The 23,065-nt window shown below is 42.6% G+C and overlaps 1 protein-coding gene across 1 annotated transcript; it reads right to left on the bottom strand.

Annotated features, from left to right (window-relative positions):
• Positions 1-741: 741 nt before the first annotated feature.
• ndr2 (nodal-related 2) lies at positions 742-22,957 on the bottom strand. Its single transcript, XM_034193261.1, has 3 exons — positions 22,542-22,957; positions 15,030-15,814; positions 742-1,149 (listed from the first exon to the last, which is right to left on the bottom strand). Exons 1-3 carry the CDS (start codon positions 22,780-22,782, stop codon positions 997-999), a joined length of 1,179 nt encoding a protein of 392 aa, XP_034049152.1. The 5' UTR covers positions 22,783-22,957; the 3' UTR covers positions 742-996.
• Between the last annotated feature and the right edge of the window lie 108 nt (positions 22,958-23,065).

Genomic DNA, 23,065 nt, shown 5'->3' with positions numbered 1-23,065 from the left:
TGGTAAAACAGTTGCATTTCCATTCCTTCTTATGAATTAGATAATGTATCTGTAAAATTATGTTTATTGTGGATGTAGCATCTCACCATAATGATTCAGATGCGCTGCACTGCGCTGTGCTACGAGACGCATTGACTAGCAGTGACACACAGTGTTTTCAAATAGATTGCGCAATGTTCAAATCTAGTTCACAAAATGAATGCGTGCCAGATTTTGAACATTTCACATTTTTCTTTTCGTACTTGCACGCATCCACAGACAGCTCACGCAGTTTACAACAGTGTACAATGACTTTACTCTCTGACATGCCAGATTGCTTGCCAGTGTGTGGATCAAATTCATGCAAGCATCAAGGTACCTTTAGTTGTCTTTATGATCTGTATCTCTATGTTATTTGTCATTGTGTCCAGTCTCGTGTCAATATCTGTTAGTCGTATTGTTTCCCTCTTTTGCATCCTTGAGTTCTACTGTAGTTTCAGCATTTACTCCTTGGTTTTATATTTGGTTATTGTGTGGTTCTCCTTTTAGTTTAATACATTTTTGGTTATTTTTGGTTCTACTCACCCCTGATGCTCTTTTGTGGTTTATAATCACTCTGTCAGTTTCTGTGTGTGTTTGTAGGTGTGTCTTTGTCACCCGGTCTCCCCCTCAGTTGCTTCCCATTTCCAAATCACACCACCTGTCGCTCATCTGCTCATTTGTGTCAGTATTTAGTACTGCACTGTTTGCCAGATTATTCTTTACTGCCTGCATGTTTGGGTTCATTCTGTAATTGATCACACAGCAATTAACAATCTCCATAATACAATCCACAAAATTTACATCACAAATTAATAGATTATTTCTGCACATGCAAACCTCCCAGTGCACCGTGACAAATATCAAAGAGCTTTTTTTTTCTATTTTAAGTGTTTTCTGCCAATTTGGCATGTAAAGCACATGCAGCACGATCACGCTGTACAAGCACAAGTCTGAGTAAATCCTGGAGGATAACAGTCACAGGCAGCCGCACTCATCCACAATCATGTCTTCATGATGTCGGAGGAGCATCTCTCCATTTTCGTAGTACAACATGCTCAACGGGCTCATTTTGGTTGGGCCACAGCAGGGCGGCACCACTCGGTCAGGGTGGTAATGCTTCAATAAACTCTGGAAGAGACATAACAGAACTTTTAGAAGTGAAATCAGAATGAGAAAGAAAACAGGACTTAAGAATTCACATGCTTTTTCTCTGACTTGAAATTTTGCATTGCTTGCTGTAGTAGAGACTGAGAGGATAAAAAAAAAAGCAGCAGCAGCAGCAGAAAACCCACATATCTACTTGTTGTGTTAAACCCCCCAAAAATCCAGGCTGTAATCACTGAACCAATATCACAAGTTCTCTGAAGACTTTTATGAAAGTGACACAATAAAGTCCCTTCAGCTGCTCCTTTGTTTTTCACCCGGGGTTGCCACAGCAGATCTGCGGTGGATCTGCATGTTGATTTGACACAAGTTTTACATCGGATGCCCTTCCTGACACAACTCCACGTTACACAGAGAAACGGGCAGGGGAGGGGTTTGAACCGGGAAGCTTCCGCATTGAAACCAATATTTTGTTTAAATAAAACTAAATAAATGTATTATTATTATTATTATTATTATTATTATTATTATTATTATTATTATGGCAGCATGCTGGCTTAGTGGTTAGCACTGTTGCCTCACAGCGAGAAGGTCATGGGTTCAATTCCCACCTGTGGCCTTTCTGTGTGGAGTTTGCATGTTCTCCCCATGTTTGCGTGGGTTTCCTCCGGGTGCTCTGGTTTCCTCCCACATCCAAAGACATGTGGGTTAGGTGGATTTGAATGTTTAAGTTGTCCATAGGTGTGTGAGTGGGTGTGAATGTGAATGTGTTTGTTTGCCTGTTTGTGGCCCAGCGACACACTGGCGTTGTCCTGGGTGTATCCCATCTTGCGCTCTATGACTGCTGGGATAGGCTCCAGCACCCCACGGCCCTTAATTGGACTAAGCGGTTGAAGATGAGTGTGTTAGTGTGTGTATTATTATTATTATTATTATTATTATTATTATTATTATGGCAGCATGCTGGATTAGTGGTTAGCACTGTTGCCTCACAGCGAGAAGGTCATGGGTTCAATTCCCACCTGTGGCCTTTCTGTGTGGAGTTTGCATGTTCTCCCCATGTTTGCGTGGGTTTCCTCCGGGTGCTCTGGTTTCCTCCCACATCCAAAGACATGTGGGTTAGGTGGATTTGAATGTTTAAGTTGTCCATAGGTGTGTGAGTGGGTGTGAATGTGAATGTGTTTGTTTGCCTGTTTGTGGCCCAGCGACACACTGGCGTTGTCCTGGGTGTATCCCATCTTGCGCTCTATGACTGCTGGGATAGGCTCCAGCACCCCACGGCCCTTAATTGGACTAAGCGGTTGAAGATGAGTGTGTTAGTGTGTGTATTATTATTATTATTATTATTATTTCATTTTTAATCACACAACCAATTTTTCATTTTCGCGGCACTGAGTATTACTTGAGCAAATACTCATTGCCCCAGAAGCAGGTAATTTAAAATTGTACGACCATTTGTTTTTCTTAAAGATTTAAGTCATTATAAAGAACTTTCTTTAGCACTATAATTTTATTCTTAAGGTATTCATAATATTATATATTGCTAATATGATCAAAATTTGTGCTGTCTAGAAATAATTACTAATTACCCCTGACGGGTAGAAATTCAAGCGATCAGACGCCATGACCTAGATTTTGCAGTGACATCATAGATCACAAGGGGGCTTCCCTCCAAGTTTTGTGTGGATGCTGAGAAGAACACAGTGACTGCCAATTGGAGTAAAGAAAGGCAGCGTGACGTCAGCTGGCTTCGAACTCGAACAAAATATACCAAGATGGCGGAAAGTGCTTTTTTTGGTATAAATGTAATATGTTTCTCATATATTTTGTAAACGTTAGTGAGAACACTTCTAAATCTAAAAAAAAATGCTGTTTTTGAAACCAAATAACACCTCTGAAGTGATTTACAAGACAACTTACAGATGGTACTTTGAACATTCGAGGTGGAGCCATTTTTATCCATTTATGTCTAAGCAACTTTATGAACAAGTACTTTCTAGTTCTTTGGTAAACTCACCATAAATTGAATTGAGTTGAACTGAACTGAAATAACAGAAGAAAGTCGACAAGAAGCATGTCATCAACATATCCAAATTTAGATTCCATTATTCAAATAAATTGTGTATGCAAAGCACAAGAGGAGACAAAACACACCCTTGCGGTATTCCCATATTTAAACTTCTAAACTACAGTATCAGGTGCAACCCCTTTGCAGTTGTTCCAGTTCCAGATGGTGTGACCCAGTGAGGACCTCCTCAGTGACTTCCTGGACTCAGCCATCAGCAGGGTGAAAGTGTTGAATATACTGAGCAATTCTCTTGTCTCCATGTTAACATTCATGTCACATTTCCACAGTCATTTCACTTTTGATACATCTGAACGTTGGTGTGGAGATAGACGGACGCCACATTTTTGTGCGTATGCACGCTTTGTACATGAGGGCCACACGCCCTCGACCGCCACCCAATCCTCTCTGCACCCAACCCCCATGGCCCCCTCTGCAGGTGGTGAACCCACAGGAGGGCAGGCCCACGTCGCTCTTTCGGGCTGAGCCCGGCTGGGCACCATGGGCTAAGGCCTGACCACCAGGTGCTTGTGCGCGAGCCCCAACCCCAGGCCTGGCTCCAGGGTGGGGCCCCGGCTCCGCCATACCGGGCGACGTCTCGGTCCTTGATTTTTTTACTGGTCATGGAGGTTCTGAACTGCCCTTAGTCTGACCTGTCACCTAGGACCTGTTTGCCTTGGGAGACCCTACAGGGAGCACAAAGCCCCCGACAACATAGCTCCTAGGATCATCCGGGTACGCAAACTCCCCCACCACGATAAGGTGGCAGCTAGAGGGGGAGTCAATCATTGACTACAAAGTCGATGATCGACTTTGTAATCGTATCATCTGACCTTTGGCCACGTGTCTCGGACACTCGAGCGAAGAGAGGGGCAGAGCTGTCGACCGATCACCACCTGGTGGTGAGTTGGATCCGCTGGGAGGGGAGGAAGCCGGTCAGATCTGGCAGGCCCAAACGTATCATGAGGATCTGCTGGGAACGACTGGCGGAACCCTCTGTCAGCGAGGTCTTCAACTCCCACCTCCGGGAGAGCTTCTCCCAGATCCCGGGGGAGGTTGGAGACATGGAGTCCGAGTAGACCATGTTCTCCACCTCCATTGTCGATGTGGCCACTCATAGCTGTGGTCGCAAGGTCTCTGGTGCCTTGCGCGGCGGCAATCCCTGAACCCGGTGGTGGACACCGGAAGTAAGGGATGCCGTCAAGCTGAAGAAGGAGTCCTACTTATCTTTGTTGGTAGGTGGGACCCCAGAGGCAGCTGACAGGTACCGGCAGGCCAAGCATGCCGCAGCCCATGCGGTCGCAGAGGCAAAAAATCGGGTCTGGGAGGAGTTCGGGGAGGCTATGGAGGAGGACTATCGGTTGGCCTTGAAGAGATTCTGGCAAACCGTCCAACGCCTCAGGAGGCGGAAGCAGCTCTCCACCAGCACTGTTTACGGTGCAGGTGGGGAGCTGTTGACCCTGACTGGGGATGTTGTCGGGCGGTGGAAGGAGTACTTCGAGGATCTCCTCAATCCCATCGTCACGTCTACCGAAGAGGAAGCAGAGACTGGGGACTCAGAGGCGGACTCATCCATTACCCAGGCCGAAGTCACCGAGGTGGTTAGAAAGCTCCTCGGTGGCAAGGGTCCTGGGGTGGATGAAATCCGTCCTGAGTACCTTAAGTCTCTGGATGTTGTGGGACTGTCTTGGCTGACACGCCTCTGCAACATCGCATGGCGATCGGGGACAGTTCCTCTGGATTGGCAGACCGGGGTGGTGGTACCTCTGTTTAACAAGGGGGACCGGAGGGTGTGTTCCAAATATAGGGGGATCACACTCCTCAGCCTCCCCGGTAAGGTCTATTCCAGAGTACTGGAGAGGAGAATTCGACCGATGGTCGAACCTCGGATTCAGGAGGAGCAGTGTAGTTTTCGTCCTGGTCGCGGCATACTGGACCAGCTCTACACGCTCCATCGGGTGCTCAAGGGTTCATGGGAGTTCGCCCAACCAGCCCACATGTGTTTTGTGGATCTGGAGAAGGCGTTCGACCGTGTCCCTCGGGGCACCCTGTGGGGAGTGCTCCGGGAGTACGGGGTCCAGGGTCCTTTGCTAAGGGCTATCCGGTCCCTGTACGACCGCAGCAGGGGCTTGGTTCGCATTGCCGGTAGTAAGTCAAACCTGTTTCCAGTGCATGTTGGCCTCCGCCAGGGCTGCCCTTTGTCACCGATTCTGTTCATTATTTTTATGGACAGAATTTCTAGGCGCAGCCAGGGTGTAGAGGGGGTCTGGTTTAGGAACCACAGAATCTCATCTCTGCTGTTTGCGGATGATGTGGTTCTGTTAGCTTCATCAAATCAGGACCTTCAGCGTGCACTGGGGGGTTTGCAGCTGAGTGTGAAGTGTCTGGGATGAAAATCAGCACCTCCAAATCCGAGGTCATGGTTCTCGACCGGAAAAAGGTGCTTTGCCCTCTTCAGGTCGGTGGAGTGTCCTTGCCTCAAGTGGAGGAGTTTAAGTATCTCGGGGTCTTGTTCATGAGTGAGGGACGGATGGAGCGTGAGATCAATAGACGGATCGGTGCAGCATCTGCAGTGATGCGGTCGCTGTATCGGACCGTCGTGGTGAAGAGAGAGTTGAGTAGGGGGGCAAAGCTCTTGATTTACCAATCGATCTACGTTCCGATCGTCACCTATGGTCATGAGATTTGGCTCATGACCGAAAGAACGAGATTGCGAGTACAAGCGGCTGAGATGAGTTTCCTCCGCAGGGTGGCTGGGCGCTCCCTTAGAGATAGGGTGAGGAGCTCGGTCACTCGGGAGGAGCTCGGAGTAGAGCCGCTGCTCCTCCACGTCGAAAGGAGTCAGTTGAGGTGACTCGGGCATCTTTTCCGGATGCCCCCTGGACGCCTCGCCGGGGAGGTGTTCCGGGCACGTCCCATTGGGAGGAGGCCCCGGGGAAGACCCAGGACATGCTGGAGGGACTACATCTCTCGGCTGGCTTGGGAACGCCTTGGGGTTCCCCCGGAGTTGCTGGGGGAGGTGTGTGTGGATCGGGAGGTCTGGGCGGCTTTGCTTGAGCTGCTGCCCCCGCGACCCGACTCCGGATAAAGCGAAAGAAAATGGATGGATAGATGGATGGATGGATTTTTGATCCTATGTTGTCTTTTGACCTACACATTAGAGACATTATGAAGACTGCTTTCTTCCATTTGCGAAATATAGTGAAGATTCATCCCATCCTGTCTATGGCTGATGCTGAGACTTTGATTCATGCATTTGTCTCTTCTGGTTTACCGCAGTCCAGGATTAGGGGTCTTCAACTCGTTCAAAATGCTGCTGCCAGACTTTTGACACAAAGCAGAAAGTTCGACCACATTATGCCCGTTTTGGCATCTCTTCACTGGCTTGCAGTCACTGCAAGATCGGATTTAAGGTACTGTTATTAGTTTATATTATAACATTGTTCATGGACTTGCACCTCCCTACCTGGCTGACCTGGTAATTCCCTATGTACCAGCTCGGGCCCTGCATTCTCAGGGTGTAGGACTTTTATGTGTTCCCAGGGTGAATAAAAAGTCTGCCGGTCACAGAGCTTTCTCCTACCGTGCCCCAGCTCTGTGGACCGATCTCCTGCCACACATACGACAGTCAGATACTGTGGAGACTTTTAAATCACATTTAAATGCTCATTAGTTTTATGTGTTTTTATTCTTGTATTCTTTTATGGTTTTGTGTTTTTATTGTCTTTTTAAATTTTTAATTCAGTTTTTTCTGTTTTTATTATGTTATGTGAAGCGCCTTGAAATGAGCTGAGGTTTTGCTGTGTTCAATGAGCGCTTCCCCTTATTTTAAATCATGGCTCCTTTCAACATATTGTCATCGTGTTATTTACAGCATATAATGTCTCCTGTGTTTTGTTGGTGGAATGATGGATTTTTTTTCCAAAACGAACAACGTCACCTCACTTTGAACCTCACATCACAGATACTGATGCCAAATGCTCACGTTAATTATTTGCAACAGCTTTGAAAACAGCTGCATATTAATACCATACCACTTTATTTATATAGCACATTTCACAAACATAGTTTCCAAAGTGCTGTACAAAACACACACACACACACACACACACACACACACACACACACACACACACACACACACACACACACACACACACACACACACACACACACACACACACACACACACACACACACACTCACGGGGTGTTAAAAGCCAAAGCATAAAAATGGATCTTAAAACACTGTACAGTGGGGGCTGTTTGGATGTTAAGGGGCAAATCATTCCACAGTTGAGGGTCCGCCACAGAGAAAGCCCTGTCCCCCCTCGTTTTCAGTCTCGTCACAGGCACCACAAGCTGGAACTGGCCCTTGGACCTCAAAGCACGGGGAAGCAGATAAATTTGGATGAGATCTGAGATGTACGATGATGTACCAACTGTAAGCGGGAAACTGCATTATGGCTAATGCCGATAAAAAGTGCATTCCAGTAGTCTAAACGAGAGGAGACAAAAGCGTGCACGACTTGTTCGAAAGCATTAAAAGATAAAAAACATAAAAGACTTTAGACTTTAAGACTTTAACTTTAGATAAAAGACGCAAATGATAAAATCCAGATTTGACAACCGCGTTCACCTGCTTGTGAAATTTAAACTCTTTATCAATAATGATGCCCAGGTTGGTGACAGACTGTTTCATGTGCTGTTTAAGAGGGCCCAAGTCCAAGAGGGGGTCAATATTTCCAAATAAAATGACCCCTGTTTTACTCTCATTTAGACTTAAAAGGTTGTGGGCCAACCAAGCCTTTACGTCACCCAAACAATTCAGAAGAGGCGCCAAAGGGGCAGAAGCAAGTTTTTTGAGTGGCAGGTAAATCTGGCAGTCATCTGTGTAAAAATGATAATGTAAGCGATGATTTTTGAAAATTTGACTGTGGGAGGAGATAGAAGGCGAAAAGAACGGGCGCTAGGATTGACCCCTGCGGTACTCCACAATTTAGAGACGCAGAAGACAAGGTGAAATCCCCCAGTCTGACAGAGCAGCTCCTCCCACTGAGATAAGACCTGAACCACTCCAGGGTGCTCCCCTATTAATGTAGCCATTGTATTTATTGTATTTGTAGCAATGACTCTTGTGTTGTGTTGCGCGCTTCACTGGAAGATTTAAGTTTAAAATGTTCTATATTTAGGCTCCAGTTTAATTCTTTCGTCAGCCACAGTTTATTATTAAGAAATATTCTTGCAGTTTAACAGTCATTAACGCTGTCCAAGTCGTAAGACAATTTGTGAATTCATGGGGTCATTGCACATGTCAAAAATACATTCAGGTCAGTGGCTTCAAATCATTTCTTCAGGGTTTATATATTTTTATCACTCCACACCTTAACAGATTTTAAAAGGCTTGTTTCACTTTAACAGTGCGCACATATCAGTAAGCCGTAACACTGCAACCATTATTATGTAGCGCCCCCTTGTGTCCCTAAAACACCCTGTCCCGTCAAGGCACACATTTCACAAGAGCTTTCTACCAGAACCAACAGTAGCTTATTCAGCAATGTGAGCTACAGTAGCTCTTCTGCTGCACCAGTGAACCTTGGCCACTCATGGCCCTGTGGCCATTTCACCGGTTTTCCTTCGTTGAGCCACCTTTGGTTGGTACTGACCACTATGGACCAGGAACATTCCACATGCGCTGCAGAGAAACTCTGTCCGTGTTCTTTAGCCATCACAAGCGGGGATTTGTCAAACTCACTCATATCTTTATGCGTCCACATTTTTCCTGCATTCAACACTTCACCTTCGGCAGGGGTGGTGGCCAAGTGCTTAGTGCACTTGGTTTCAGTGTGGAAGCTTCCCGGTTCAAATCCCACCCCAGTCACATTTCTTCATGTAATGTGGAGTTGCGTTAGGAAGGGCATCTGGTGTAAAACATCTGCCAGTTCAACATGCGGATCCGTGTCGGATTTGCTGTGGCGACCCTGACTGAAAACAAGGGAGGAGCCGAAGGGTCTCTCTAAACACATCAACTTCAAGGACAAATTTTTAAATTGCTCTGTAATACATTCCAACCATTGACAGGTACCATGGTAATGAGATTATCAATGTTATTCACCTCACCTATCAGCAGTCACAGTGTTATGGCTGATCGGTGTATATCATATTTGTGCAGTAAGTGGACTGTATTACCATCAGATCCAGCAGCATTTCCACAACATAAATACATATGGGACAGTCCACATACTGATGAATCCTGGGGCCTGTGTGGGTGAAGTGTGTTAAACGCTCCTAGAAAACACACAGGCTGATAAGATGATTGCGCCAATGCGCGATTACAGCAGTCTATAATGTGATCTGTAGTGTCTCTAGGAACGTACACTAATTTAACAGTAAGCTATCCAAACTCTTGTTGTCCATAAAATGGTCTTAATATCATCACAAGAGCCTGGAGATTCTATTTACAGACCTTCACCATTATTTATTTCATCCACCAGCATACATAATCCACCAAAAATGTATTTTTACCTCGTGTTGCAGTCCGCCCTGATAATGGTATGACTGATAAATTCCAGAACACTCTTCATTCAGATATTTTCTGTGAAACACATGAGGTTACTGTCTCTGAAGTACTCCTTACATTTAAAATGGAATAACTGTTCATCAGCCAGACGTGGGAAAGATCACCAGTAGAGGATGATGTGCTCCCCGTGCCATCAAGTGATTCTCAAATCCCCTTTGAGATATGTTTCACATGTTCTTTACATGCGCTTGAGCTCACCTCTGCGGTTTTTGGTGAACTGGCCTTAAAATGAGGTGTGGTTAGGTGCAGTATTGGTGTGCAACCATGAGGCACGATTTGCACCATAAACCACAAAATACCTGCTTGAAAGAATGTTTTTTTTTCCTATTTTCATAGGCCAATACTCAACTACTTCTTACATAAGATCCATAAGCTCTGCTTGTACACACAGGGACATGCATTACTGCTCATACTGCTCCTCCATCTATGCCTTGTGGGATATGTTGGAGAGCTGGTGGTTGGAGGAGTATAAGTTGTTTAAGGACATGATTTCTTTACTTTGAGCTGACATGATGAACTGTGTGGCTCAGTGCTTCTAAAACTTTTCCAAGGACCACTTAACCAATAATAATAATAATAATAATAAAGAATTCTCACGGACTACCTAACTCCCCAAATATCCAAAAAGAATGAATCTACTTACCACTCCAACTTTATACAGCACATCCAAAAACTATTCACAGCACTTCACTTTTTTCCACATTTCTGCTATTTTACAGCCTTATTCCAAAATGGATGACATTAATTTTTTTCCCTCAAAATTCTACACACAATATCCCATAATAACTATGTGATTTTTTTTTGCAAATTTATTAAAAATGAAAAACTAACAAATCACAAGTACATAAGTATTCACAGCCTTTGCCATGAAGCTCAAAATTACGCTGAGGTGCATCCTCTTTCCACTGATCATCCTTGAGATGTTTCTACAACTTAATTGGAGTCCACCTGGGGTAACTTCAGTTGATTGGACATGAATTGGAAAGGCACACACCTGTCTACATATAAGGTCCCACAGTTGACAGTAAATGTCAGAACACAAACTAAACATGAAGTCAAAGGAATTGTCTGTAGACCTCAGAGACAGGATTGTCTTGAGGCAGAAATCTGGGGAAGGGTACAGAAACATTTCTGCTGCTTTGAAGGTCCCAATGACCACAGTGGCCTCAATCATCCGTAAATGGAAGAAGTTCAGATCCACCTGGACTCTTCCTAGAACTGGCCACCGTCTAAACTGAGTGATCTTGATTGGGATCAAGGAGGTGACCAAGAACCCAATAGTCACTCTGTCAGCGCTCCAGAATTCCTCTTTGGAGAGAGGAGAACCTTCCAGAAGGACAACCATCTCTGCAGCAATCCACCAATCAGCCCTGTATGGTAGAGTGGCCAGACAGAAGCCACTCCTTAGTAATTGTCACATGGCAGCCCACCTGGAGTTTGTCAAAAGGCACCTGAAGGACTCTCAGACTCTCAATTCTCTGGTCTGATTAGACAAAAATTTAACTTTTGGTGTGAACGCCAGGTGTCATGTTTAGATGAAACCAGACACCATCCCTACAGTGAAGCATGGTGGTGGCATCATCATGCTGTGGGGATGTATTTCAGTGGCAGGAACTGGGAGACTAGTCATGACTGAGGGAAAGATGAATGCAGCAATGTACAGAGACATCCTGGATGAAAACCTGCTCCAGAGCGCTCTTGACCTCAGACTGGGGCGACAGTTCATCTTTCAGCAGGACAATGACCCTAAACACACAGCCAAGATATCAAAGGAGTGGCTTCAGGACAACTCTGTGAATGTCCTTGAGTGGCTCAACCAGAGCCCAGACCTGAATCAGATTGATCATCTCTGGAGAGATCTGAAAATGTCTGTGCACCGACGCTCCCCATCCAACCTGATGGAGCCTGAGAGTTGCTGCAAAGAGGAATGGACAAAACTGCCCAAAGACAGGTGCACCAAGACTTGAGGCTATAATTGCTGCCAATGTGCATCAACAAAGTATTGAGCAAAGGGTGTGAATACTTATGTACGTGTGATTTTTTATTGTTTTATTTTTAATAAATTTGGAAAAAAATTCAAAAAACCTTAACACTGTGGCTGTGATTGGAGAAATTGTGCATAGCATATGTTTTGCATTTTGTATCACCAGTTATACAGCTTTATGATGAAGTGGTACAGAGGAGGATTTTCTTCAAAAGAAGACCTGAAAATTCAGCTACAACTTGCCAGAAAGTACATCTAAGATGCAAGCCTAGATTTGATGTTCTGGTCAAAGAAAATCCTCCTCTATACCAGTTTATCATGAAGCTGTATAACTGGTATATACTGGATACAAAATGCAAAACATGTACTATGCACAATTTCTCCATTCACAGCCACAGAAGCCTATAACATCTTCTGGGTTGTCTGGGTGTCTTGGTGGCTTTCCTCACTGTTCTCCTTCTTGAACAGTCACTCAGTTTTTGAGAACTGTCTACTCCACACAGATTTATGATAGAGTGCCATACTGTTTGAATTTCTTCATAACTGATGTAAATAAAGTCCAAGACATATTCAGTGACTTGGAAATGTTCATGTATCCATCCCCTGAGTTGTCTGAAGAAAACTGGCAATTAAACTGAATATTTACTGATATTATACCAAAGGGTCCCATTACTCATGCAGCCCATCAGTTTTGATTTTATATTTTTAATTAATAGATAGATAGATAGATAGATAGATAGATAGATAGATAGATAGATAGATAGATAGATAGATAGATAGATAGATAGATAGATAGATAGATAGATAGATAGATAGATAGATAGATAGATAGATAGATAGATAGATAGATAGATAGATAGATAGATAGATAGATAGATAGATAGAAGAAGATGATGATTCTAGAACATTTTATATTGAGAAGCCAGATTTACTTTTTGTATATGAAATAGCATTAAAAAAAAATAAATAAATGTGATAAATACCAAGGGGTCCAATACGTTTGGAGGGCACTGTAGCTAAGTAGCATGGATCTCCATCTTTTGCATTCTGAGAAACCAACATTTCTCAACACTGCACATAATCAAAACTTCACATATTCTTGAGAAATATTGGTTTCTCAGAATGCAAAAGATGGAGAACCACAGCATACTTTTTCTGGGCCAGGCTCAAAACTCCTCAATCGCCCCTCGTAGTTAGATAGAAAAATATGTGCGAACCAGCAGTGCATTACTGGTACTACTTTAAAATGATAGCTATTGTGTAGCTCACTTTCTAGATAGAGTCTTTCAGGGTTCCATCATCCTTTGTGCATTTGGAGTGGTTCTGGTTTGACTCGCTGGTTGTAAACAATGAAAATACTGTCAGTGCTTGTCATTCACAAGGAAAAGAAATGCAAACCAGTATGAAATGCGCATTCAAATATAAGTTAAATAGATTAAAAACATATTTTTATCAAATTCAGGACAAATCACAGCCAGGTTACATACCATAGACTGTCCCATTCCAGGAAGCCCTTAATATTTACTCTTTTGAAAAAACTGACTGGCCACTTCAATGTTCAGTAGGCGACCAGGTAGGGATCAATTGAAGAATTACACAGGGGTCAAAATTTAAAAATCTTCCAATCATATTGAAAGCTATACCACATTATTTGTCTGAACTTAAATATTCCAAAAAGGTATACGTATTTCCCAATAATTGCAAGGAAACCATGAATCTCTCTGCAATGCCATGTTAAGCGCTGGTCACAACCCACCGTGCGTTTTTTTTTTTCGCCGTACATTTTCTGCGGATGCCACGGCCACTATGTTTTTGTGAAAATGTACGGAGGCAGTAGCAAGAGGAGGGAGGGAGTGCGTTCAACGCACGTCTCTAGGAGTGCAACGATAAAGAGAGTTGACATACGGAGTAGACGGTTCATACTGAAGCATTTAATGATTTCATTGCTTCGACACTTAAACAAAACCGATTCGACACCGCTCTGTGACTTTGGGCTCTGCTGAAAGTGAAGCGAAATGAAGCAATGCTTCACAAGAGTCTAACTTGGCTAATGCGCTCTTCAGTTATTGAGCTGCTCATCAGTTTGTGAAAAGTCACACAAGGTGTGAAACACTGATAGAGGAATATATTCACTACACACTTGATTACCAGCTTTTTAAATTTCAACTTAATTCAAATTTATATATGTGTATCACAATCTTCAAGATCTGATACCTACAATTTAATTCCATAGTATGTGGTGAGCAGCCTACTGCCTCCGTATGGATTTGGTTAATTCAATAGTAATTGAATGAAAATGTGCTGCTTTGAATCCGTTCTGAGGCAGTACTCACAACGTGCATCATCTGTACTGCTGGTGAATCCGCAGCCTGACCGCAGCAAAAGTTCTGCATGCACTAAAACCTCTATGGCGTGTGCGTGTGTCTGCGTGCTCCTAAATTCGTACTGAGGCAGTACTTACGACGTACGGATCTCCAAATTTAGCCCACGTTTTTGCAAGTAGACTGCACACACGTGCAAGTACGGCGGGTTGTGACCACGGCTTTAGTGTGTGACCGGGAACCATTCCATGCGCACAAAGGATCATGGGACCCTGAAATTATCTAGAGATAGATAGATAGATAGATAGATAGATAGATAGATAGATAGATAGATAGATAGATAGATAGATAGATAGATAGATAGATAGATAGATAGATAGATAGATAGATAGATAGATAGATAGATAGATAGATAGATAGATAGATAGATAGATAGATAGATAGATAGATAGACAAGAACTAGCAGTGCATTACTAGGACTATTTTAAAATGCTAGCTAGTTTGTGAGCTAGCTTGCTAGATTGAGTCTTTGAGGGTCCCATCATTCTCTGGGCATTTGGAGTGGGTCTGGTTCAACTTGCTGGTTGTAAACAATGAAAATGCTGTCAGTGTTTGTCACACAAAAGGAAAGAAATGCAAGCCAGCATGAAATGTGCATTCAAATATTAGTTATGTAGATTAAAATATATTTTTAATCAAATGTCAGAACAAATCACACAGAGGTTCCATGCCATAGATAGTCCCATTCCAGGAAGTCCTTAATTTCCCTATAACTGTGAGGAAACCATGAATCTCTGTGCAATGCCATGTTACCACGTGACCGGGAACCATTCTATACACACAAAGGATCATGGGACCCTAGATAGATATATCTAGATAGATAGATAGATAAGAACCAGTAGTGATACTTTAAAATGCTATCTAGCTAGCTAGCTAGATAGTCTCTGATCCTCACCTGCATGTAAGCGTGATTTGTTGGATTTAGATCTTCTCCCAGAGGACTGGAACATGAACCCTCACAGCGGTAGGCATTATATGTTTTAGGAAAGATAATCCAAGACCCCCAGCCAATTTGATTAAAGTCAACATGTAGGTCAACTCTTTGACAGAGAGGACTTTCACTTGTTCTTTTGGACAGCTGCGGACTTCTCCCTGTGTCCTCTCTCTGGCCCCGTTTGCTCCTGCGCCTTCTTGGCCAGCGGTGGTTTTTGATTTCAGCAGGGGACAAGAACTTGGATTGTTCAGCTGTGTGAAGCAAACTGGCTTTGGCCTTTGAGTTTTTATCAGACCCCGTATTTGAGTAGATAACCAACAGGGCCCAGTCACTCACGTCCTGCTCCTTCCTCAGGCTCGACATGTGGACAGGATGATCAGGAAAGGACAGGCCTGTTTTGATTTTTTCCACGCTCCGTCCTCTTGATTCTACTTTTTGCCGAATTCTCGCTGTTGATTTTTCTCCCAGCCAGCTCAACAGGGGGCTTGTCATGTTGAAAACCTTCCAGTTCTGACTGGAAGTGACCAGCGAGGATGCACTGAGGAGTCCAACCAGGTGCTGTCGCTGGCAGCTCGTGTGTGCATAGCATGCTTGTCCACGTTGGTGATAGACCTCCACGGTGATGTCAGAGATGTTCAGCATGTGTGGAAGCCTGATTCTCAGCTCCGCTGCCTGAATGTGTTTGTCGGCCAGCAAAGTGTTGAGGTCAAAGGTTGCGATCCATCGTCTCTGCCTATACATCAAACCTAGGCAGTGAAGAGCAAAGGGATGGAAGGACATCTTATAATATTGAACAATATAATTTATTTTTCAGACATATGCTGGATGCATGCTCAAAATCTAAATTGGGGGAAAACACTCAGAGGATATTTCCTCCAAGACTGAGCAATATTTGCATTTTGGTTGACAACATTATTGCATGTCTTTATGGACCCTTCACACATAATATGAAGTTGGGCAAAAAAAAGCAGGAACAGGCCAAAAAATGCAAAAAAAACAAACGAAATGGAGAAACCAAAAACATTCCACCTGCGGTCAGGAGTGACACAAGGTCAGACATGCGTGAACGATACTGCGGCGACAGTTTCATGCATGCTTGTGCATGCATGAACACAATCCGAGCACCTAGAATGTGTGACACCACATTGCGCCACTGCTGGGGGGGAGGGGGGAACACACACCAAAAAAAAAAAAAACACCGCAATTTCTAATATTTAATCCCTCTTATCGAGCAGGCAATACAAGTATGATCCTTCTGTTCCTCTGTATATGACCCATGGTGACAGACATTAAGTCATAAAATGACATGAATGAAGCAATGCGCTGTTATCTTGTTCACATCTGCTGGCACCGCATGTCCAGCGAGCGGTGCGCCGAAGGACACTGCGTCATATATGCACTTCGCTCGCGGAGTGGTGTTTCAGACTCCGTGTCGTGCATTTAAACTGTATAATGCACCGCTTCTTGTTGTTTAATCCTTACATATATTTGTTATGTAATTGGGCAGCACGGTGACTTAGTGGTTAGCACTGTTGCCTCACAGCAAGAAGGTCGTGGGTTAAATTCCCATGGTCTTTCTGTGTGGAGTTTGCATGTTCTCCCCATGTTTGCGTGGGTTTCCTATGGGTGCTCCCATCCAAAGATGTGCGGGTTAGGTGGATTGGGATCTTTAAATTGTCCGTAGGTGTGTGTGCGGGTGTGTCTGTGTTTGTTTGTCTGTTTGTGGCCGTGCAACAGACTGGTGTCCTGTCCTGGGAGTACCCCGCCTCACGCTCTATGACTGCTGGGATAGGCTCCAGCCCCCCACGACCCTTAATTGGACTGAGCGGTAGAAGATGAGTGAGTGAGTGTTATGTAATTCTGTATGTAGTTATTGTAGTATTTATTTAAATTGTCCTGTTGTCTGTGTTTATAATTTAACACGTTGTGTGTACTGAGCCACTGTCATCTGGAACTGACAGCGGCTCACACATGAACACACATGAATGAGTTCACACCTTTCCCCATGTATTTATTTTCCACTCTTTCTGTGTGTCATATGGAGTACAATGTACATGGTGGAAGGTTCATTAGCCTGGGCGGCCAGCTGATAGCAAAGTTCACAACATGCTGTAAGCGCTCAGATGTGGCTGGCCGGTCTCCATGTGATCTTGTCTGTACATAATTATCAGCATGTCATGAGGGCATGAGAGCTCGCACACACATGTGCATTGTGTGGAGTGTTGTTCATGTTGTTGATGGCACGACATATGTTCTCCAGCTGAGTTGCGAGTGCACAGCGGTCAACTGTTCCACCTGGACATTACAACCATCCAGATGCATGCTGTGCTGGACAGCGATCGCACTCCAGCCACCTCAGCCGCACCTGACAATGTTAGAACATTGCTTAGAGGTGGCTGAGATGACACACTCCTCACAACATCTGTGTTGTGGGGGAGGGGGCAGCGCGACACACTTGCACGCCACATGTGTTGGGGGAGCCTTGAATGATGTGTCATGTGGGGCCATTCACACATCCAGCTCGAAAGTGGTCACCAGGAGGACTCCAATTAAGCTGTAGAAACATCTTTAGGATGATCAGTAGAAACACGATGCACCTGAGCTCAATTTTGAGTTTCATGGCAAAGACTGTGAATACTTATGTACCTGTGATTTTTTCATTTTTTATTTTTAATAAATTTGCAAAAATCACACACACACACATAAAAAACATTTTGCACTGTCATTATGGGGTATTGTGTTTAGAATTTTGAGAGACAAAAATGAATTTCATCCTTTTCAGAAAGATTTACAAGACATCTTGCATATGTTTGCGCGCACGGTACTTGTAGGCATGTCATGCGCGATCAAAGGTAATTTCCAGTAATTTCAAAACCTCATGCATGCGCACATGCACGTCCTTCTGCAGACAGTTTTAAAAAGAAAAGAAAATATAAAAAATATGGAATTCCCGCCAGGTAAACGTGTTCTCTTCCATAATTTTGCAACACGTTTCAAACCTACATTCTAATACCTGGATTTCAGTAGAAGCTATATTTGTTCACTTTTGTGAAACTTGAAAGGGCGTACAGCTTTAGTAATTAATGTGTCACAGAGGCGGGCTGTGTTGTGCATCCCATAGATGATCTTCTGTTCATTTGCAATTGTTGTCATGTGGATTCTCTATGTTGTTTAGACTGCAGCTACTCTCTGGCGCGCAAGGGATTATGGGATATCTCAATAGGGCGAATAGGAAGTTAGCTCTGAGTAGAAAGCTGGTATGTGAATTGTCTTGACAGTCAGTTCAGAGGTGTTATTACAGTCCAAAAACAGCTTTTTTAAGTTTTACATAATATATGAGAAAAGTTTTATTTCTAGGCAAAAATGAAGCAAAGTTAGCAACTAGTGAAACCAGGAAGTGATGTCACCACGCTAATATTCAGTAAATGTTTTGTAAATCCTTCCGTAGGTGTTATCAGGTTACAAAAACAGTGTTTTCACTTTTAGAAGTGTTTATTTCTTGCTTTCTTTTACATATTATATGAGAAAGGCCTTATCTTTAGCCAAAAACAAAGTGAAGTTAGCAGCTAGCGACACCAGGAAGTGATGTCATCACGCTCACGTCCGCTAAATGTTTTGCAAATCCTCCCAGAGGTGTTACCAGGTTACAAAAACAGTGTTTTCAGTTTTAGAAGTGTTTATTTCTCACTATCTTTTACATAATATATGACAATGGTGTTATATTTAGCCAAAAACAAAGTGAAGTTAGCAGCTAGCAACACCAGGAAGTGATGTCACCACACTAATGTCCGCAAGATCATATCCACCCTGCTCAGAGTGCCGCTCTCATTGGACCCACATCTCTGCTATTTTGGCATTGTGGGATAGCTCGCGCCCACAGCTTGAGCTCGCCGGACTACTTTCACCACCCTGCTCAGCATGCCGCTCTCATTGGAGCAACAACACACAAAATGTGTCTCTTCCCAGATAGATCTCTTTCAGTGCATCTTCTTGTTTTGACTTTAACATGAAGCTAACACCCAAGTCTTTCCTCACCAACTGTAAATGGTCATCAAACCATTCCAGTCGTATCTTTCTAAACTCTTCCGCATCAAATGCCATCGTGTCAATGTTTACAATGCTCATAAACTTTAAGTTTCTTAAATATTTATTATGGCCAGTTCTTTTTATAATTTTAATACTGGTAAATTTTATAATTGATTTAGATGAGATATATTCATTATCTCACAGGAATATATCACAATTATCTGGGAACTACTTTTTGCGCAGGAATTCATCAAGCACATCGGCCGCGGGTGCGTACTAACACAGAATACCCAGAAACTGGAAAGTTTTTCGGGCAAAACGAGAGCGTCCACTTTTAGCTTGTCATAAGCTAAGCTAGTGGCGCTCGTGACAATGTGGATCATATCATAAAATAGGTACAGAATGTCACTGTTTAACCTCTCAAAATACCTCTTAAAAGGTTAGCCATCTTTGATCCAAGAATGTTCCCTGTAAATTAGAAGACTCTGGTAATAATAGGACTGGACTCATGCTGAGCATAGACAGACGGACAAAAAGCCTTCGCAATACTCGATGTCCATATTTGATGGCCTCTGGTAAAAATGCAGAACTTTGTGCAAGTTGACTTTGAAACCACTGACAGGAAAACACAGTGATGTAAAAAAAAATGTGCATGCAGCACAATAAACCAAAAAACAGGCTGCAGATCTGCTTTCAAGAACAGGTGTGGTGCAAAGTCCACCTAAAGGATTAAACTGTTTTCAATATTTCAGGTTACTACTGTTCAGCAAGTTCGCCGATTGAGTTACATTGTTGATCAAAAGTGCAAAACAGCCACTAGACAATGAGGGGGGCCGTCACTATTAATCCACTCAAATCAAACCAAACCAGATCAAAACCAATCAGTTAGAACTTTGCTGCCTCTATGGGCTCGTGTATGTTCACGGCTCAAATAAGTAGATTTGATGAGTATGAAATTATGTGAAAAAACACTTCACAAAGTTATGACATAGAAAAGAAAACAGTTTCTATAAATCTCATAATTCTAACTCAAATAAATTAACAGAGTATGAAATAATAGTTATTTTATGTCAAATTATTGTCTCATCATAACTGAAAAACAAAATTTTGACTATTTATTTAATAAATATGGTTTATGGACTGTCGCTCTTCATCCTGATTTGTGTCGTTGATAATTTGACTTTGCGTTTCATAATTTTTAGTTTGAATCAACATTTCACTTGGTGTTTCATAATTATGTGAATTGTAAAAGTTGAAAAATGTGATTCATATCTCGCCATTACATCTTAGAACAGTGACTCCCAAAGTGTGGGCCATGTCTCCCTGGTGGACCATCTCGTGGGTTTTGACAGGTCATTAAAAATAAATAAATAAATAAAACATCTTAGATTTTCAGTTTTGCAATAAAGTTTAAAATAACCCAAACATATCTGATTATTACGTCCACCATGGAGGTAATATTTTCAGTGCCGTTCCACCAATTTCCTTCAAACCTGCTGAAGGGGTGGGGCCTGACCCATGACGGAACCCATTAGCTTTTGGAGTGGATCCTATTAAAGGAGTGAATCCAGGAATTTGTTTTCCCTTCAATTTCTTTCATTGTGACATGGGGTATTTTTAGCATTTTTGTGAATTGCTAAAAAGATAATACACATTTTTTGGGGGGGCATATATATATATATATATATATATATATATATATATATATATATATATATATATATATATATATATATATATATATATATATATATATATATATATATATATATATATGTGTGTGTGTGTGTGTGTGTGTGTGTGTGTGTGTGTGTGTGTGTGTGTGTATACGTATATGTATATGTATATGCTAATTCATAAAAACAGGTGAAATTTGGTGCAGATCCAAGAAATGATCACTGATGACATAACGCACTGTAACGCACGCTGTTAACCGGAGCCAGACTAAAATACGAAATGGATGAAATGTAATAAAATGGAGTGAAATGGGGCCTCAAATTACATGCACTCAGTTATGACAAAACAAACTTTATATCATAGAGTACTCACAAAATAACATATGATTAATGAAAAATTGATGCCACAATCCATCTCAGAAGCCAATACCAACAACATTTCATCCCAATTTTGCGGATTACTGGTAATCGTCACTAGATGGCAGCACATTTGATCCCATTTTGCATGTTATCGCCGATGAAATTAACGTTTATTTTCCATATTTTATGATTATTTACCCCCATTTCATAATTATTAGTCCCCATTTTGCTCCATTTCATTTAATCTATTTCGTACTTTATTATCGCATTGTTAACCGTAAACCGTTAGGTGTTAGCACAGAGCGCTGTCATTTGAATTTACATTAACAATAATTGTACTACATTACAAAAAGCATGAGAATGAAACATGCATGTATAAAATGAGAATAATGTCCAAATATTGGTACAGGACAACTGCTGGTACATCTGTTTTGTCTACATTATAAGTATAATTTTCTGGTCATATCTGGCCGTGTGTTGCATTGACAGTTCATCATAGGTGTGTAGGAATGTTAACCCTTAAATTAAACATAGAATGTTGAACTGTTGGTGGTTAATCTCACAATTTTCTCATAATTTTGAGAAAGTCAAACTGCTGATAGTTCTGAAAAAAAGATGTGTTGAATTTTCATGATTTAAATGTGTATATACAATAACTTTCTTCTGACTCTGAGATACATAATATATATATATATATATATATATATATATATATATATATATATATATATATATATATATATATATATATATATATATATATATATGGACTCAATCTGAGTTGTGTCCTGTTATTTTTGTTCTTCAGTGTATTACAGAAAAAAACCCTGACATTTTGATATAGAATTTTGACAATGAAAAAGCTGAAATTTTATTTTGTAATTTCGATGCAGGCATTTTATGCATAATTATCAAATCATTTTGGCACAGAAATAATCATTTTTATAAAAGTTGCCTTTCATCCCATAATTGTGACACAAAATTACAAATTTTAACTTGTTTTCTAATCATTTTTGACTTGCTGCCATGATTCTCATCTGAATCCGTTTTGTTCCCGGTCTTTCCCACCACTGTGACACCCAGGTGGACCTGTCCTGGACTGTGGAGCAGCAGGCCTCCTGTGGCTCCCCAACCCACCCGAGATCTAATCTAATCAAGAGAAGTGTGAAAAAGAACTGAGGGAAGTTGTTGATTTGCCTTAACAAGAGATTTGTATAAGAAGGGGTGTCTGGCGGGGTACCTAATCAACATCACCTCTCTTTTGAGAAAAAAAAAGAGGTTTGCTTTGAGAATTAGTCCGAAAAGAGGACTTTTCTCACGCTCATCCCTGTCCTGAGTGGGGATGTGGATTGGGGTCGTCTGGCGCGCGGCTTTGACAGGACACAAACGACAAGAAGAAGAACCGTCTTACTTTTGGCCAGGACGCTCCTGATGGTGTCTGCGTTCCTGGCGGCGGTTTGCTCCATGGCGTCCATCGGCCGGGAGAAGTTGGACCTGAAGTTCCTGTAGAGGTGCACCATGTACGTGGGCAGGTGGTAGGCCTGCGTGGGTCCGTGCACGAGTCTGGTGTAAAGTCCATCTCTTGTTTTTTGCTGGCCGTGCGCCAGCAGGACGAGCAGAAAAGCGTGCAGCGCCGCAGCCAGTGTGCGCATCTTCCAGCTCTGCGTCAAAATCCGGTGCGCAGCAGCGCACGGAGCGGCCGCGCCTTATATACCCGCACACTCCCCCCTTTTCATGTTTAACAAGTAGCTGAGAACATTAAAGGAAATCGACGTGCGTCCTGCGCACTGGTTACCTGACAGCTCATCATCCATTCACGTGCTAATGAGGTGCGCGGCGCTTTGTTTGCGCCGTCTTCTTTGGCTTTTTTTTGCACCCGCATCCCTATCCAGCTGTTTGATTTACATGAATTATTAGGGTTTCCCCGAAATAAAA

Source organism: Thalassophryne amazonica, chromosome 18, assembly GCF_902500255.1.
Source record: "Thalassophryne amazonica chromosome 18, fThaAma1.1, whole genome shotgun sequence".
In the NCBI taxonomy this organism is placed as follows: Eukaryota; Metazoa; Chordata; class Actinopteri; order Batrachoidiformes; family Batrachoididae; genus Thalassophryne; species Thalassophryne amazonica.
This window is presented reverse-complemented; position numbering and strand designations above follow the sequence as displayed.